The 19,000-nt window shown below is 35.8% G+C and overlaps 1 protein-coding gene across 3 annotated transcripts in view; it reads right to left on the bottom strand.

Moving 5' to 3' along the window:
- SEC24D (SEC24 homolog D, COPII component) overlaps positions 1–19,000 on the bottom strand; it is a 108,102-nt gene that overhangs the window by 44,993 nt on the left and 44,109 nt on the right. For all 3 annotated transcript variants that reach the window (XM_086704316.1, XM_025921731.2, XM_086704317.1), the window contains exon 9: positions 1,404–1,542. In XM_086704316.1, the coding sequence (XP_086560442.1) occupies positions 1,404–1,542 (139 nt within the window). The remainder of the gene's footprint in view (positions 1–1,403; positions 1,543–19,000) is intronic.

Here is a 19,000-nt window from a genome sequence, read left to right as displayed (position 1 = left end):
TGACTTGGTTGCAGATTTCATCCAAGATGAAACAAGGAATAAATTCTTCCCTAGAAAGAGAAGTAAGGGTGGAGAACCAAAAGAATCTGGCCTCACAGGGAGACCCAACTTGCACTGAGTGGATGCCACAGTTATAGCAAGGAGAGAGGAGAGCCATCCCAAGAGGATGGCAGTTTTTGAGATGAGGCTAGAAACCAATGCTTCCACTCCATAGCAAGGCATTTTTAAGAACTGACCAAAGGTTTTGTGAGACTCACAATGCCACTTTCTAGCCCTGTAAGTAGGACAAAACCATGGGCTGTAATAAGGGGGCAGGGAAACAAGGAGCTCTCCCACCAGAAAACACTCACGGAGCTGAGGTGCCATGAATGCAATGACATAGGCAGAAAGTTGTGCCTTAGCTCACTCATCAGTAGGGAGTAGCCAGCAGCCACAGGACACATGGCTCCTGGGCAGATAGGGTACTATACATTCTTCAGATTTAATGATCTGCAGGGAAGCATGTCTACAAAGACAAGGAACAAAGGAAAACATGTAGAAAGTTCATGCTCTCATAATCATTACATGGTTCTAGAAAAACTCTAGAAACGTAAATGAATGTGGGAATGTTTCAGGCTGAGTATGTGCTTTACTTAACACAAAAAAACTAAAAAAAAAAAATAGACACATTATGAATACAATAAATGCTAAGTTGCTTCTACCAAGTTTGTGGGTTTTTTTTTTCCAACATCAGTTAGTTCATACCGGAATGAAACTGAAAATACAAAGAATCTGGAAAAGCCCTTCATAATAATGATTTTTTTTTTCCTTGTTAAACAATGCAACATTCATACTGAAGGGGAAAAAAAAATCTATACACATATTAAAGCCCTTAGTTATACCAGAGTTTTCCTAAATACTGATGAGCTCACATTCAGGAATAATTCAGAGGAATAAAGAGAAAAAAATCTCTCCAACTTATCATCCATAAACACAGATAAAATAAAAGTTCTTTATAATTTCCATAGAAGGAAACCAATCAGAACGTGCCCTATGCCCCTCCCAGCCTCATATAAGTGCATTCATTTTCACCTGCAGTTTCCCACATAAAGTTTCTGTGTTTCTCATTTTCATAAGAAACATTTCAGAAGTGGGTAAGTCCTTTTATTTCCTAATCCCCTTCCACAAAGGCTCAGTTAGAGGCAAAATAAAATTTTACCTCTCATGCTAAAAATGATAAAACTGAGAGACTTTTTCTTTCACAATGCCTCTGAGTTATTCTTGAATGTGAGCTCACCAGTAGTTAGGAAAAGCTCAGGTGTAATTAAAAGCTTTAATATATATATTTTCCCCTAAACTAAGAAGTATAATATATTTCAATTAATGAGGAGCTTTTACTAAGAGCATTTATTGGCATCACTTACCATCATTCACACAGTTGCAAAATCCACACTGATACCTCCTTCCTCCTTCAATGAACTGCATAAAGGGGCACATGTAGGCTTTGCACCTGTTGCATCTGACTGGTCCATTCTCTCCATGATTTACCAAGTAAAGGGGAGTCTAGAAGAAGTGAAATGAAGAGACAGGTGGGTATAGGACTTCAAGGTACTTCAGAATGCTATGTAATAACTGTAATTTGAAAAGTCTTCCAAGGGATTCATTAAGGAACTCTTAACTCTTAGTGTTTGCCAGGAAGGTAAAGATGCCTCTCTTGATACCTTCTGAATTCAAGGCCAAACCCAAACAAAAATTAATTTGTATTTTTATCTCACTAATAAGGACACATGTGTGTTTGTGTATTTATGTATATGTGTGTATATATATTTATCTGTAAGTGTGTGAAGACAGAGAAAAAATACAATGATGGCAATAATATTTAATAAAGCATATGTTAAAAATGTCCTGGACACCTTGTATCACATATTTTGCAAGGTTTGTTTATTGATTATAAATAAGGCAGCGAATTGGGTCTGATTTTAAAAGGATTCGTTCGTATACAGGTCTAGTTTGTCTAGATAGTTCCATCAAAGAATACAAAATGTTTCTTCAAAACTGCAACTATCTGAATAAATATGCAATAATATTCACTTATTTAGGCAAGGACGCTGATTCTGCCTTTTCTGCTTCTTTATCCCATGACAAAATATACTTTCAGTGTCATTGGTCATGCGTTGCCAGAACTGAAAAAATAAATATTTCCACTGCTCTTCCTATAAACATGCATAAAAACCATTACACAGCTTGAACGTGGAAAAACTCAGCATTAGAGTCTGCCTTGTTTTTCAGCCCTTCTGGCTTTCAGAATAAAACCACAAAGATTCTTCTTGTTTTTATAAATCTCCTTTAAAGATAACATTTCTAGAAAAGCTTGAAAATTACAGGGTTTGGCATGTTAACTATGTTTTTCTTTAAAGAAAAAGATGTAGCAGACTGCCTTTTAATGGAGACCTGAGGAGGAGGAAGAAGGTGGCGGATGAGGCTGGGTCATAAGGCCATTTTCTACTCAACTTACAAAACTGAGATTTATTGTTTGTCCCTGTCCAGATGTTCAGTGTGAAAACTAATCTACTGCTGAGGTTTGAGAAATGAGTTGTGAGGTTTCATAGCAGAAAACAATAACACAACACATAGCAGAAAACAATAACAACAACCACAGGTTTAGTATAATACATAAAAGAATCAGGGAAAGGATTAAAAAAAAAAAAATTCAGAATCACTTCCCATTACCTCTGCATTGGCCTCTGCCCCTCCTCTTGCCTCAAGGAAGCCAGAAAATGGATTGGATTTTCTTATATGGGGTCTCTTCTGATCCACACCATGGGCATAGCTCTCATGCCCCACTGGTAGGATTGTGACAAGGATTAAATGATGGATACATGTGCAGTACAGAGCATTGTGCCTAGCACAAAATTGTTAGACAAAAGGTAACTGGTGTTGTCGTATCTATACAGAACAACCTTTCCTCTCTCAAAATCACTCAGCTCAGAAGAGACTGTGTTTAATGAGAGAATTATAGTTTGATAAGTTTAAGATAGGTTTGAGTTTCTAAAGGCATTTGTTTATATAAACATGTTAATTAGCTAACTTGTTACTGTAAACTGCCACTGTTAAAATGATCTAGAAGAGAGGGAACCTACCTTCCAGGATATTCTGATACAGGCTAATGGCTAAAGTTGAGAGCCATGGAAGATTTTAAAAACCCTCCCCAGGAATTTGACTTAAATGCATACATATTCAAATATTGACACATACAATACTTTTTAATATACACTGTGTTTGAGAGGCAAAAACTGACAAATGTTTGTCCTCTTTAGCTGGCAATAATAACTAATCTGAGGGAACAAAAGGAAAGCAAGCAGAAAGATACAGGACCCAACCAGAAATTGTCAGGACAGTGAATGGAGGATTAGAATAAGAAGTGAAAGATAACAAAAATGCAATAACAACATAGCTATTTCTGGATCAAAACTATCAAGCATGATTTTGTTGATGTTCTTCTCTACAGCTGCAACCTCTGAGATCAGAAGATGTTTTCAAGAATTAAACCAGGGAGAAAGTCTGCAATTTGCCTGCACTCCAGCCAACTTTACTTCTCTCATCCTTTTATTTTGAGAGTTCAAAGACTATAATCAATTCCCTGAGAGACTTTAGAAATATGATGCCATTATTTGCCAGACAAAGCAGAGGTAACAGGAGGAAAATTAACCATATTTTTACTGATATGATTTACCCAAAGACAGGCCCAGCCTAAAATTACTGTAAAACTATCGGCAGCTAACACCTTAGCATTCCAGTCCTGGCAGATTCAAACTTGCAGAACCAAAAAGTAATGTCTAGTAATAAACTGGAGTCGAGTAGTGACTGTATCTAGGCTGTTAAATACATTTACATTTTTTTTTCTGTTTTCACTCTTTGGAAACTGGATGATGGATAGGTAAGTGAGGTCTTCAGACAATTGAGGTGACAGTAAAGAATGTTAAAAGCTTTTTAACTGTTTACATTTTCTTTGGGGGCAACAGAACAAAGTTTCTAAGTTACACTGCCTTGTTTCATCTCTCTCAGGCCATGTTGAAAACTATCAGAGATTTTCTTTGCTCTCTCCAGATGTCCGCTTATCTGTTGTACAGTAGTCTGTGTGAGCTCATAAATAGCTAATCTCACTTTTCTTCTCAGTTCAACTTTAGTGTATATGGCTTAAAAAAAAAAAATCTAATTAGTTTCCCAAAAAATCTCTAAGTTTTTTTTTCCTTATCAAGAACATTATATCATATTTACTTTAAACTCATTTCCAGATTTTATAATTTTGTTTATAAATGGGCTTTAATCTTTTGGCTTCTAGTATATTTCTGCCTGCTCTTTCTTTTCTGTTCTCCTCTTAAATAGAAAAAGTATTGTTGGTTCTGATCCTGTGTGGCATGAACTTATACAACATGAAAGTGATGGGGAAGCTAAGTTAGGAAGAGGAAGAATAACATTTGAATCTTTTGCTTGTAGTTTTGGATTACCAGGGCTATGCCAAATACTTTACTGATACTAATTTTAATTAGGATGCTTTAATTGAATAAAATGTCTCTCTTTTTTTTTGTGCATGTATAATACCATGCTCAATTCTGGGCCACAAGAAAGTATATAACTCACTGAGAAATAAGGTTGAGTGTTAAAATGATGTGACTTAAAAGCAAAGCAAACAAAACACCTTGGGGTTATTTTTCCAAGTAAAAGGAATAGATAATAAGATGTATCAATCAATAACTCCTTGGTACTACTACTACAATTTAAAATGTTTTCTCATATTAATATATTATCAGTTTTCCCAATATTCCTGTCATTCTCTCAGGTAACTGTAACATTTGTACAGTAGGGGCTGGGTATATGATGTGCCTTGGTGGGGTAGTCAGTCGATCAGGATAGAAAATACACGAAACAAACAAGCATGTAAATATGCAATTAAAAGAGCAAAGTAGGATTAGAATAGTTGAGAAATAGTCATTAATAAGAATTGTCTTTAGCTTAAAAAGCAATGTTAAACTATTTGAATCGCATCCCCAAAGAAAAATACTCAAGAAAAATGAAGTACAATGTAGAAAGATCCCACATGAAGAATTCTTATAATTTGTAGCCTATGTCCTTTGTTTTGGTATCTCTATAACTAAGAAAAGTCTGAATATACAAGTCCTGCTGTGTAGTCTCTCTTTTAGGCAAGTAATGAATACCAGAAAGCACCTAAATATTAAAAGCTTATAACCAAACCTGGAAAGCTAAGGAAAATATAAAGGTGTTTTTATAGCACAGATCCAGTAGATGGCACTGTGCGACTAAAAAATTAAAACAAAACTACATAATTTCCCCGGTAGGTAATAAAATACTCAAGATAATTATGCTACATTCATTTAATGTAGCTCTAATAACATTAAACTTCTGTCAGCTATTACTGTCACAAAATTAAGAAACTTATACTTCTCTTGAAAGAAAAATTAATGGTTAAAAATATTGAGGGAAACAAAATTAAACAACATGAAATACAGGTTACTTTAAATATAAATTATATAGAAATTATAGAATCTGCCTAAATTACTGAAGATAATAGTCCAGAAAAATTTACGTTACGTTTCTAATCCCCTGCCAACTTTTCCTTGACTCCATGTGGGGAAACAGGCAGCCCCAAAGCACAGCGAGCAACCTGAAGACAGCCCAGCCCGGGAAGAGAAGGGCATGAGGAAGCTGATGCTCCTGCTGCCAGCGTCTACCTCCTGCTTGCCACATTAGCATTCCAAGCACAAAATAACAAAGCAAAGTCAGAGAAGCTTGCATCACGGTGCAAACCATAGGCAGTGGTGTGCATGAAGGGAGGGGTAGGGCAGAGAGGCCAAATCGGAGATTTCAGGAACACCCTGCTGTAGGAAGGTTACACTTGCCCATATCCAGGATATGGCCGGGCAAAAACTGTCTCACATTGCCCCACTACCTGCCTCCTTATTTTTCAGCACCAGAGTTCTAGGTAACAGTCCTAGAAGTTCTAATCACGCACACACAAATTCTGTAACAACCTACCCTCCCTCTGTCTTTTAATACTTGTTTACTAATTGTGAAAAAATACATATTTTCCATTTTCAACATACACTTCTCTTCCCTTTTTTCTCCCTTTATTTCCTTCAGTAGAAGTATCAAAAGAGGGGCGCCTGGGTGGAGCTATCGATTAAGCATCCGACTCTTGATCTCAGCTCAGGTCATGATCTTACAATTCGTGAGTTTGAGCCCTTCATCAGGCTCTGTGCTGATGGTGCAGAGCCTGCTTGGGATTCTGTCTCACTTCTCTGCCCCTCTCCCACTTGTCCTATCCTCTCTCTCTCTCTCTCAAAATAAATAATAAGCTTAAAAATTTTTTTTAAAGTATCAAAAAAAGTAATCAGTCTCCCTCCTGGACTATACCATTGTCTTCACATGACCAATAGTCTACTTTACTTAGTGCCTGAAAGAAATACCTTAACAGAGAACAGAAGAGAACAGAAAGAGCAGGCAGAAATATACTAGAAGCTAAAAGATTAAAGCCCATTTATAAGCAAAATTATAAAATCTGGTAATGGGAGAGAATTTTTTTTGCTTATAGTGGGCCCTAAATCAGATCAAAAGTTTTATTTTTTTTTAAGTGTATTTATTTTGAGAGAGAGAGAGATGGTGAGCAAGGGAGGGGCAGAGAGAGAGAGAGAGAGAGAGAGAGACAGAGAGACAGAGAGATTGAGAGAGAGAGAATCCTAAACAGGCTCTGCACTGTCAGTGCAGAGTCTAATGCGGGGCTCACATTCATGAGCCATGAGATCCAGACCCAAGCTGAAACCAAGAGTCAGACGCTTAACCACTTAACCGACTGAGCCATCCAGGCGCCCCTCAGATCAAAAGTTTTAAAGTAAGATAACCTGCTGAAATGTAACACAGTCCTCCAGCTTGATAAAGGGTCATATTTAACATCAATTATATTCCCCAGTAAACCACTATAAATAGATATCTCTAGCAGCAATAGTTTCATACTGTCAAATGTATTTTGGCATGTAGCTGCTTCTTGGGATTGGAGTACTGCTTATTTTTTGGATCTATATCAAGAAGAGGTCAGCTGATAACTTAGATTAATCAGGGGGATGTAAGGAGAAGCATGGAAATGGTATGTGAAAAGATAATCCAGAACCTGTGATGAACAACTACCCTTGAAAAATGTTAAACATTCAGACTATTAGACATGCTGGAAGACGAGCAGGGTTAGATTCCAGAGGATTATGCCCAGAAGCTAAAATGAAAAGAGAACCTGTATCAAGTGCACTTAGTAAAGACATTTCCATAGGACAGAGAAATAGGAAGCAGCTTGTACATGTTTTCTATTTCTAGCCTTGCCATATAGGATATTCAGTCAGCTTACATGGAAAGAAAGGGTACAGAGCAATAGGTACTTACTGTACACATATTTCCTAAACAGCAGTACTGTTTTGTTTGACTTTTTTAAAATAACAAATATAGCATGAAAGAATATTTTCTGAATGCCTTTTAAAAATGTTATGCATCTTCTGAATAGAAACAGAGCTTGATAATAAAAACATTCAGTGCACTGTACTAATTCTAAACATACACTTTTTTTTTTTTTTTTTTAGAGAAGTATGTTTTATTTATCATACACACAATGCACCATAAGAAAGCACGCAGATTATAATTGTCTCTGATTTCAGTCCAGGGTTGTCAAACTGTATTTTGGAATGAAGCAATCTTAACATCTCTTGGGAGTCATAAAACTTCTTCTCATTTTGTGAAAATCTTTATCCACCTTTTTGCCCAAAAGTTATTGCCTATACACCAATGTAGCCAAACTCTATTACACCACACAATGAGATGTTAAAAATGCCATGACGTTGTTCCATATTTACTTTCATAGATTTCCTGTATCAGCATTTTTATTTATTTTTTTTAATATGAAATTTACTGTCACACTTTCTAAGGATGTTTGTAGTTGGCCTTTGTTAACCTAAAGCTTTGTGTTTTCATATTTCCAGAAACGTATCCTCTTGTTAAATGCACTTCAAAGATTGTTTTCAGCTTTTTTCTCTTCAACATCACTGTAAGCCTATTTATTCCTATAGCTATATCTAGAGCTTGTGTTGGATTTGAACATCTTTTTAATTTGGAAATGGATCCTTTGCATTGAGGGGATGTGTTTCTTCTTGTCTATCCAGCATTGAAAAATTCTGAGAAATTTTACCGATTAAAACCTACAATACATGTAAGATCATAACTATTATGTATTATCTATAGTTTAAAATGCTTTCAAATATATGAAAATATCAATTTGATATTGAGATACTCCACCTTGGGAGTTGGAATTGCCATCCATGGGTTCAGAAGGGAATGGAGGGTCCATGATGAAAAGTGACTTGTCCAATAAATTGCAGGACTGCAGCTTGAATTCTCACTCATTTATTCCATCTATTTGCCTTCTCTGTGATACATATACAGAAACTGCTTTGCAGACTGTTTCTATAGAAAAGCCTATAGTTTCAGAGAAAGGCTCCATTATTCATGATCTTTGATTTGAATCAAGCACTCAGTGATCCCTGGTAACCATTAAATTTCTCGTCATTTTTCTCTTCCTCTACAGCAGCTACTTTATACCTTTCCAAACTCCAAATAAGCTCTCTTTCCACATCCCTTAGCAGATAATTTTGCTTCCTTGTTCAAAAAGAAAATAGAAGACCTCAGACAGGAACTTCCTTGACTTTCCTCCACCAATTTGCCAGCTTCTACCTAATATTTTCCTTTCTCTCCCTCTTGTTACAAGGGAAGGCGTATCCTCCTCCTGACTTCACAGAGACCTGGTCTCAACCTGGCCCCTGAGGACCGGCTTAGACATTTGAGCTGTACATTCCCATATTATCTTGTGCCTGACAGCACTCATCACACTGCTTTACTTTTCAGTATCACTACTAAATTCTCAGGTCCTTGACTTGCAAGTCTCATTTGTTTATCATTGTATTTCCAAGAGCACAATACCTGCGAGAGTGGGCAGTCAACAGTTTTTGAATGAACAAACAAAACATCTATCAGGTACTCACAAACACACTGTTGTAAACCCAGGGCAGCTCATGATAGGCGCGTAAGCAAAAGGTGCAAATAAGAGAAGAAACCACTTGTGCTGAGGGTCAACAAAAGCGTCTTTCAAAAAGAGATAAGCAGTTATGAGGAGTTATATTTTCAGTGATTGACAGAAAAAGACAATTTCAATCAGGAAGAATAGTGTGACACAGGAGGAAAAGCTTGGGTATGTTGGTAGTTAGTAAGCAAGTAGCCTAATTCAGCTGAGATGGAGGGCGATAAATAGGAAAGCTGGACTGATTTTGAGGAGAGCTTTCAAAACCAGGTATGTCCCAAATGGCTGTGCTTACAACACGGACCACAAAACAGACTATATGGTAATGATTCAGAAGATAACTGAGATTTCACCATTCAGTAAATGATGCCTTTAGAAAATTGGTTCATTCGGTATAGGTCTTAAAACCTTCTTATAAATTAGTGAATTCTATCATGTTTTACAATCAACACGAGAGACTTGTAAAATTTGTTTCATCATCTCCTATATTTTATTCAATTCATAAAACTCTTTAAAAAATAAACTCAAAAGATATTTGAATATTAGTTCCAATTTTTATTTTTATTTCTTTAAAGTTTACTTATTCATTTTGAGAGAGAGAGAGCACAAACAGGGAAGGGGCAGAGAGAGAGGGAGAGAGAGGGAGAGAGAGGGAGAGAGAGGATCCCAAGCAGGCTCTGAGCCTCTAGTACAGACCCATGCATGGGGCTTGAACCCATGAACCGTGAGATCATGACCTGAACCAAAATCAAGAGTCCGATGCTTAACTGAATGAGCATTTTTAAAGTAAGTATTTTTTAAGTAAAGTAAGAATTTTTAAAGTAATTTTCTAACTTAAAGAATTCACTCCTTAATACTATATGTAAGTTTCAAGTTCACCACTGATTCCTAGGGCCTTAATTACAGAGTAAATTCTCAAAAAATACTTGCTGAATGACTGATAAGGAGGGAAAGATAGAAGAAGAGAAAAACAGGTTTAAAAGAAGTCTGAACAGGGGTGCCTGGGTGGCTCAGTCAGTTAAGCATCCGACTTTGGCTCAGGTCATGATCTCATGGTTCATGAGATCAAGCCCCATGTCAGGCTGCAGCGCGGAGCCTGCTTGGGATTCTTAGTCTCGCTTCTCTTTCTGCCCCTCCCCCACTTGCAGTTTCTCTCTCTCTCAAAATAAATAAACTTAAAAAAAGGTTTTTAAATAAATAAGTAAAAAATAAAAGAAGTCTGAACAACAAGATAACTAAAAAATGAAGGAAGAAGGAAAATACAGAAGTCATGTGTAAACCTGAGGATAATCACAGAAGATTAGGCTTGGATGAAATAAATCTTAATATGCTAAGTTCACCCTAAAATATGCACAAATAGGAGACTCTTTTCCTACAATGGCCAAAAGCATCTCAAAGCAATATAGCTGTAATCTTTCTACCTGGGGCCTCTAATGCCAGGAAGGCTCTTTAGTGGAAAGGCCAAATTGGACCATATGCTAAAGTTTAAGAAGGGGTGCTTTTCTAAGAAGGTACCCATGGTTTCAAAAGAGAAAATAAATACAGTGAAGAGAGCATTATATCAGTTTTCCTGACTGGCAGTCCTACGTCATGACTAGATTATAAATGGTAGATAATGATCCTAAAGCAAAAAAAATGGTCAGTTTAGATTGGTTTTGCTGGCCCAGGTTTTCAAGTTACAGGTATATTTGCAAAGATCAGCACCACTTTTCTTGCTGGAACAGATGTTAGAAACTTCTGAGTAAGACACTCCTTCTTAAGGAGCTATGATATTTAGGAATTCTACAGTTGAGAGATATTTTCCCACAATGCATTTAAACCTTGACCTATTATAGTTTATCTTTTATCCCTAAGGAAGAATTCTATTTTGTTGTCTAATTATAGACCAATTGCAGAAGATATATTTGCTATAAGAATGTGTGGATGAAGAAAATATATTTTAGACTTAAAAACTCTATGAATCAAGTTTGTTTCTTCCATAAAAAAATAAGTGGCAGTTTTCTGTTCCTCAAAGGAAAGTTATAAAATACACTTTAAAGGTGAAAGTGTTAAAAATAATAAGCCTAGGAGCACACTCCCTTTGTCTCTCAGCAGAATTGTAAGTTAACCAAAGTCTTCCCTCATTTATATCACTTCTTCATATGGCCATGAAAACACCTTCAAATCACTGTCCTCTGTGCATGAGTCAAGTCTCTATTTAAATGGCAGCTTCTCAATCAGGCCTATCCAACCACCCAACTTAATCTGAAACCTGCCAACTGCCCTTTCCCCAAGCAGCCCTCATCTCTCTAACCCTGCTCTGTTTTTTCCTTTCTCCATATGTTACATCATTTTCTCATTTTCAGGTTCATAGTCTTGTCTTCTCTCAGTTAAAATGTAAGCTCCATGAGGGTAGACAGAGATCTTTATCCGTTTTGTTCACTGACATGTCTCGAGTAACAAGAACAGGAAGTGGCACATATTGGGTGAACAATAAATGTTTGTTGAATTAAACCTTCATTCAATAAGGCAGACTAAGTAAATTACTAGTTCTTCATGCAATCCAATCTGCTGTCAATGTAAATACTGCTCAGTTACCGTCCCTGGTGGGCAGCCACATCTACTGGCTAGACCGCTTCCCAGTGACACAGGATATCATCCTTTATGAGCTAATTTCATTTGGGCAAATAACCACAAGCCATTTGGAGGAAAGACTTAAAAACAGGGTTAAAAAAAGTTGAGAAAAAAGTTTTCACTTAAAAAACGCATGTGACCAATTCAAAAGCATCTGGAGGAGTAAGTACATCTATATATTTATTATATACCATTAATGAGCTGAAAGGAGAGGGAAGATGGCTGCATAATTTATCAAATAAATAAAATTGATAAATATGATCTAATATACATTTTATATCATTTTCCTTTAAGGAGAAATGTGGGGAAAAAAGGAGAAATATAGTCAAAATTATATATTTGAAGTATTTAAATAAAAGATTGGTTCAAAACTTGTAAAACTGTAGCAGCAAGAGAGTATGGAACAAAGTAAGCCAAAAGAAGTTTAGATCTCATCCCATGTTCAAGACTATGATACGCTACTTCAGTTTATCTCCGTAGTTCAGTTTAGGTCTAATAAAAGTGATTGCTGGTGGAGGAGTTCTATGATATCTACCTACACTAGATTTTATAATTATGGCTCTTCTATTTTACCTGCTTTTGCAGAAATATTGTCCCAGGATGCTCTTATTTTCCCAAACAATGAATAACATTTTAAAGATTCTACTCTTCTTTTTTTTTACATGTCTCACATATACCACCTTTTTTCTCACTCTTCATAAATATACACACATATACACAGTATATATTTTCACATTTATAGTGAAATAATACTGAAAGAAACAACCATCGGAGGGATAAAATTGAAACCTAAGCTAAACTTAGGAAGAATTTAACTGTCCAGGAAATTCTTTAAGCAACTGTTACCCAGTCAGCACAGGTGGTTTTGTCTGCCAGCAATACTAAAAGCAAGGATAATTTGCAGTGAGTCTCCAAATGGTGATTTTTCTTAAGAACATATGTGTGGGAAATAAAACATTTTCTTTGATATAGAACACAGAGATGCAAGTAAATGTCAGATGCCTGGATAGAGATGACTCCAAAATGCAAGTCCTAGCCTTAGCTTGGTTCCTAGATAGTTCAATTTTATTTACTTTTAACTCATTTGGTTAGAAATATAGCATTTACACATGAAGTGGATGTTCAATAAATGTTTACGCAAAGATCTCTATTCTGAAAATCTCATCAAGTTACTTGGCTTCAAAATTCTAATTTTACTCCCAAATATAAATGATATTGTGTAATGAAAATGTATTAAATATTTATTTAGTGCAAAAATGTTCCAGGAACTATTTCAGGCCTTGGGAAAGCAATAGTGAGGAAAAGTCACATGTGGTCCCTTCCTTCAGTCAAATACACAAGCATAAAACCACAAACTGTGATGTGCTATAAGGGGAGCTACAAGGAGTATAAATGTGGGGTATCCTGGAAAGCTCTCCTGAGAATGTGACTTTGAACCAAAATCTGAAAGTTGAATAAAAACTAATTAGGCTAAAAATACAAGACAGGGTGTGAGAGATTGAGGGGAAATTATTCCAGCAAATGTCCATGAAGCATCTTATGGAAAATCAAAAGTTACATAAATGTTTATGTAATGGTGAGTGTTTATCATTTGAATAAAAAGAAAATTATGATATACTATCCAATGACAGGTCCTATGCAACACTTCTTTTTAAAAATATAAATGAGCAGCCAACTCTTTCCAGTTATAAATGAATATAAATGTGGCATATATAACAGTTTCCTCCTTCTTATGTAAGATGTATAACTGGAATCACTGAAGGGGTGTGATAACATCTCTCTTAAATGTCCATTTCCAGTAAACCTAAATCACTGTAGTTTTTGTTTCTCTTCCTTATATATAGTAGACTCCCAAAATCAGTGATTGCTGAGTTAAAATTTTCCATGGAGGAATTTAATATCATATAAAAAATAACCATAACAATAATGTAAAGATGATATTAAGAATAGCTATCATTCCTTATAACAGCTTATTTTATTTTTAAGTAACTATCATGTAAGGAGGTTATCATAATTTCATTTATGAGAGAAATGAGACCCAAAAAGTTAAGTAAATTTTTCAAGGTCACACTACTAGAAGTAGTAGAGTGAATTTGCAGACCCAGCTTCGTGTGATTCCTACACTCCTGCCCTTATTACCTTACTTGTAGTTATGCTAAACTCCTGACAAAGAACTGCTTCAAAACTCACTTGTGGTTCAGACAAACTTGGGAGTCATTTTCAGATATGAAAGGTTTGCGTAAGGTTTTATTTCTTCTCTCCTTTCCTAACTACTCTCCTGCCCTCTTTCCTTCCTTCTCAAAATAGGATTTAATTTAAGTTTTTTGGTTTTAATCAGTGGGATGCCTAGTAAATTTTCAAATATGAAACTTTGAAATATTTGCTTTTCTCGTACTTGAGCACTACAAGGACATCAACTGTATACATTTTAAGCCCTTGTATTATCAAGTCCACAAAATTTGAGCAAAGTTAGTAAAGCAAGGCATAATTAGTGCATTTCACTAATTCTAAAATCTCATCAGTTATAAGAGACAGAGAAGCTTCCAGTTGAACAGGACACAATGCTAAGAAGTCATTGTTAATAGGAGATATTCCTGTTTTAGAAATGTTAAAATGTGAGGAAATGTGGACCTTAGAATTGATGAAGGGGCTCTTGGGTGGCTCAGTCGATTAAGCATCCGACTTCAGCTCGGGTCATGATCTCACAGTGTGGGTTCAAGCCCTGCATCAGGCTCTGTGCTGACAGTTCAGAGCCTGGAGCCTGCTTCGGATTCTGTGTCTCCCTCTCTCTCTGCCCTTCCCCCACTCACACTGTTCCTGTCTCTCAAAAATAAATAAACGTTGAAAAAAATTAAAAAAAAAAGAATTGATGAAAATGGTAGCAAGAGGCACTAAAATATTTCCTCTCCAGTGCAGCGCCTCATGAGTGCCCAGCGCTCTATGTCTAATGAGACTGGTCTTGGCTCCTACGTTATGGATGTTGCACACTAAATCACCAGGCATGGAAAGTCATAAAACCCACAGCCACTGAAAATTAAATCAAGGCATGATATTCTCTTTTTTATTCTTATTTCTCCTGAAGGTATTCTCCATTTAGTAAAAAAGATTCATGTGAATAATTTAGTGACTAAGAAAATAAGCTTGGTGCAGTTAGCTTCTAAACTATAACTTAAAATAGAATTCTAACAACCTTTGCCCTGACAAATGTGACTCTTTCTGTGTGTCTGCTATAACACCATTCTAAAAAGGGACAAGATTCTGTTCTTCAGCTGCCAAACTTTTTCATAGCACTATATCAACAGTGACCACAATCATCAGGGGATAAAATTCAGTTTCTAAAGTAACTTTATACATTAAAGTATTTTTTTTTTTAATTTTTTTTTTCAACGTTTATTTTTGGGACAGAGAGAGACAGAGCATGAACGGGGGAGGGGCAGAGAGAGAGGGAGACACAGAATCGGAAACCGGCTCCAGGCTCTGAGCCATCAGCCCAGAGCCCGACGTGGGGCTCGAACTCACGGACCGCGAGATCGTGACCTGGCTGAAGTCGGACGCTTAACCGACTGCGCCACCCAGGCGCCCCACATTAAAGTATTTTAAATGTTATATTCATAATTCTACTTCTATTTGAGTATATGCATTTTATTTTTCCAAGTTTTTATGTTAATACCTTTTTAAATACTGCATTAAAGCAGACAACTTCAGATTATAATGCTCATATTAAAAACAGATTCAGACTCTTGAAGCTTTCATGTCAGAATGAAGTGAAATAACTTCTAATTTAAGTTATAAGCATTCTTTAAGTTTTTTAAAGGACACAATATTATGTTGTAATCAATTTCATTTCAGAGCATGTTTTTCAGTAAAGCTAGCTAAATTTGGGCTATATGTAAAAATGCACAGTCTCACAACCTTCATGTGTTTTTTAAGTGAATAATACACTTCAGATTTCTTTTATTAAAAGTATAATATAAATGAAACCACTTTGGGTTAGATTGTGTTAGATTGTTCACAAGAATTTCTAACAATATATAGGATGTGTGATAAGTTCATGATAATCCACACTGAATGCACCATAGAGTGGAAAAGTAGACACTAGCAGTCTTCTAGATCTATAGGACATCAGAGCCAGACTTCTCCCTCTTGGGAATAAACACCCAAGATCATAATATAAAGCACAGCAGAGACCTAAGTCATTTCCTGGATCCTAACCCTGTGTCCCACCATTTGGTTACCATCTATTGTACTTTGGAGAAGATAGTCGATTTTTATTGGTTCTGGACATATCTTAATTATGATCAAGATTTCTTCCTACTTGTTTCACTGTTCTGCTCTTTATAATGAAATATAACCCCTCATTAATATGTGATGGAATATACTGATATGTGTATTCATTAGTATGTGCTAAAATACATCTATAATCTATCAAATGATTTTTTTTCTTTACCCACAAAGTCTGATCAGACTGTAGTCATTCAAAAGTACAAAATAAAATCAGATAGCCAAAGTAAGATAAAACCCTTACTTCATTATGTGACATGTTTATCAACAGACTCAAAGTGCTACCAAGGAACTTAATAATTAAGACTTACTGTACAAAAAATATTATTAATTTAGAGGCTTAAAATATCTAGATATCAACTGCCACTCTATAGTTTGGTTTATCTTTGTCTTTTAAATATCTATCCAACCCTGAGAGTGTGTTTATTCAACTAGTACCTTTACTGAATGCCCAGCCTATGGATTTTGGATAGCCTTTGCCTTCAAGGAGTATGAAGCAGTAGCTTAAAGTCACAAGGCTGCAAGAAAAGAGGTTAAGACAGACATTTCATGATAACTCACAAGTTTACAGGAGGAGCAAGAAATCCACTGCTAAACTGACTGCCAGAAAGAAAAAGGAATGCTATTTTATATGTTTAATTAAATAAAACCTCAACAAGCTCATTTATAGCCAGATGTAGTAAAAGAACTTGGAATCTGAAATCTCGAATTCCAGCAGCATTGCTCATTAGCTCTGACTTTCATAGCCTCAGAACCTGTACAGCTTCTACATCTATAAACTTGAATAACACCTATTTCACAAGTTGCTATCTTCCTGAAAGAAGGGTAACACACAGACATAATACTATAGTGAGACAGAATTGTTTTTCCTCTGATGCTTAAATTGCAGTGTAAACTCTGCCAAAATGTTAATTCATGCCGGCAAGACTGAAAAGTCAAATGCATGACCAAGCAATCCCTCCCGCAAATGATGCATAGGAAGTCCAGCCCTGATGTAATGTGTTAGTGTTGGGTCTAATCTCTGACAGTCTTTTCCTTTCTTGTTAACCCCATTTGTCAGTTCTTTGACATTCATTCCTTTTTCTTTGCAATCACTTCTTCATATCTACTGAATCTATCAGAATATGAATAATCGTTAAAGAAAAAGAATTTAGGGGCACCTTGGTGGCTCAGGTGGTTGAGCATCCGACTCTTGATTTCAGCTCAGGTCATGATCCCAGGTTCATGGGATCAAGCCCCACATCAGGCTCCATGCTCAGCATGCTTAAGATTCATTCTCTCTCTCCCTCTCCCTTTCCCTCTCTCTCTACCTCTCTCTCTCTCTCTCTCTCTCTCTCCTTCTGCCCTTCTCCTCCACTTGAACTGTTTCTAAAATTTAAAAAAAAAAAAGAAAAAAGAATTTAAATAGTATTTAATAACAGAACAAGCTTCTTCATTAAGTCATAACTAAGGTAAAACTTCCTGAAACCTAAAACTCCACAGAACAAAGTTGTACCCATCAGAGTTTTTTCCACACTGCACCAAAATTAGCTGGGTACTTGGAAATTTTCTGTAAGTCCTAGACAAGAGTAATTGTCTTGTCTTCCCTCATAACCCTAAAGTTCACCTCAGTTCCTAGCACAGAGTATTAGGGGATTATAAATCAAGTGAAATTTAAAGACTTGGATAAAAGCTTATCTGCACTATATTAATTCAGCAAGAAAAGAAATTACTTTGACTATTATATCCATTTACAATTTTAAAAATATACACATATTTCAGATTTCTAGTCACAGATGTAGTAAAAGCTTCTGTCATCTGGTTTATAGGTGAAATTACTAAATGCCATGTATAATTAAATCTACACACTTGTCTAAAATGTAAAGATTTCCTATTTTGAAGAAAATGCAAAATTAAGTATAATCTTCAATCCTTTTGCACTGAAACCTGTGTCTACCTCCATTTTTAAAATACAGCATCAAAAATGAAATCACAAGTTACTAAACAAAAGATAACCAATTACTTTCATAGTTAATTACACTGAATGTGGCAATGGGTTTCACTTGAAAAACATACAAAAAATTAAAATTTATGGTAAGGAACATGAAATCTTAAACAATGATGATATATATGCTCTTGGAAATAGCATACATCTCCAAAGCAAATGCTCACAGGGAACATTCTCTGATCATAACTGCTTGGATTAGGTTTATTTTTATCGGCCGTTGCTAACACAGTGGCATGCTTTAAAAGGTTCTGTCAAATAGAAGCAACTAAAAAAAAAAACTGTATTATATCCTTTTGATCGATGCCAAATCAAGATATCTTTAGAGATATCCTTTTTTTAAATTGCAGCAATGATGGCAATTATTACTCAGATAAGGAGTAAAACCTTAAAGTTTACTATACCTAAAAATAGTAAATAAAATATTGTTCATATGGAGAATAAAAGTATTCATATAACTCACTTACCTTTAAGAAAGATACTTTAAATTTTATTTACTTGATTATAGATTATAAATATCAAATTTCAGCATGTTCCTCATTTTCTATTATTAACTATAATTGCTTAGTTTTTGGTTTCTGGCTCAAGCAGTTAAATATATAATAGTATCACTTATAGATACATGGAACAATGAACTGGTTTAGGGTTAGAGATCAGAAATCCACCATTGAACATATTAAGCTTGGGGTTTCTATGAGGTACCTAAGGAGAGATTTCAGAAAAGTATTTGGGTATGTGAATAAGTAGGAATGACTGAGTGAGACAGTAACAGCACAGTGATTGGAGTTAAGGACCTGGGTGTCTGACTGCCTGGGTTGGAATCCTACCTCTGTGACTTAGTAGCCATTGGCCTTAATGAGTTACCTGACTGTGCCTCATTTTCCTTGTCTCTAAAGTGGGATAATAAATAGGTTGATGTGAAGAACAAATAAATGAACATACATTAAAAAAAAAAAACAAAAAACCCTTAGAGGAGTGCCTGGATGGCTCAGTCAGTTGAGTGTCAGATTTTGCCT

Source organism: Puma concolor, chromosome B1 (assembly GCF_028749965.1).
Source record: "Puma concolor isolate L17-30 chromosome B1, mPumCon1.1.hap2, whole genome shotgun sequence".
Taxonomy (NCBI): Eukaryota; Metazoa; Chordata; class Mammalia; order Carnivora; family Felidae; genus Puma; species Puma concolor.
Note: the sequence above shows the minus strand (reverse complement) of the source record. Positions and strands in the feature narration are given on the sequence as shown.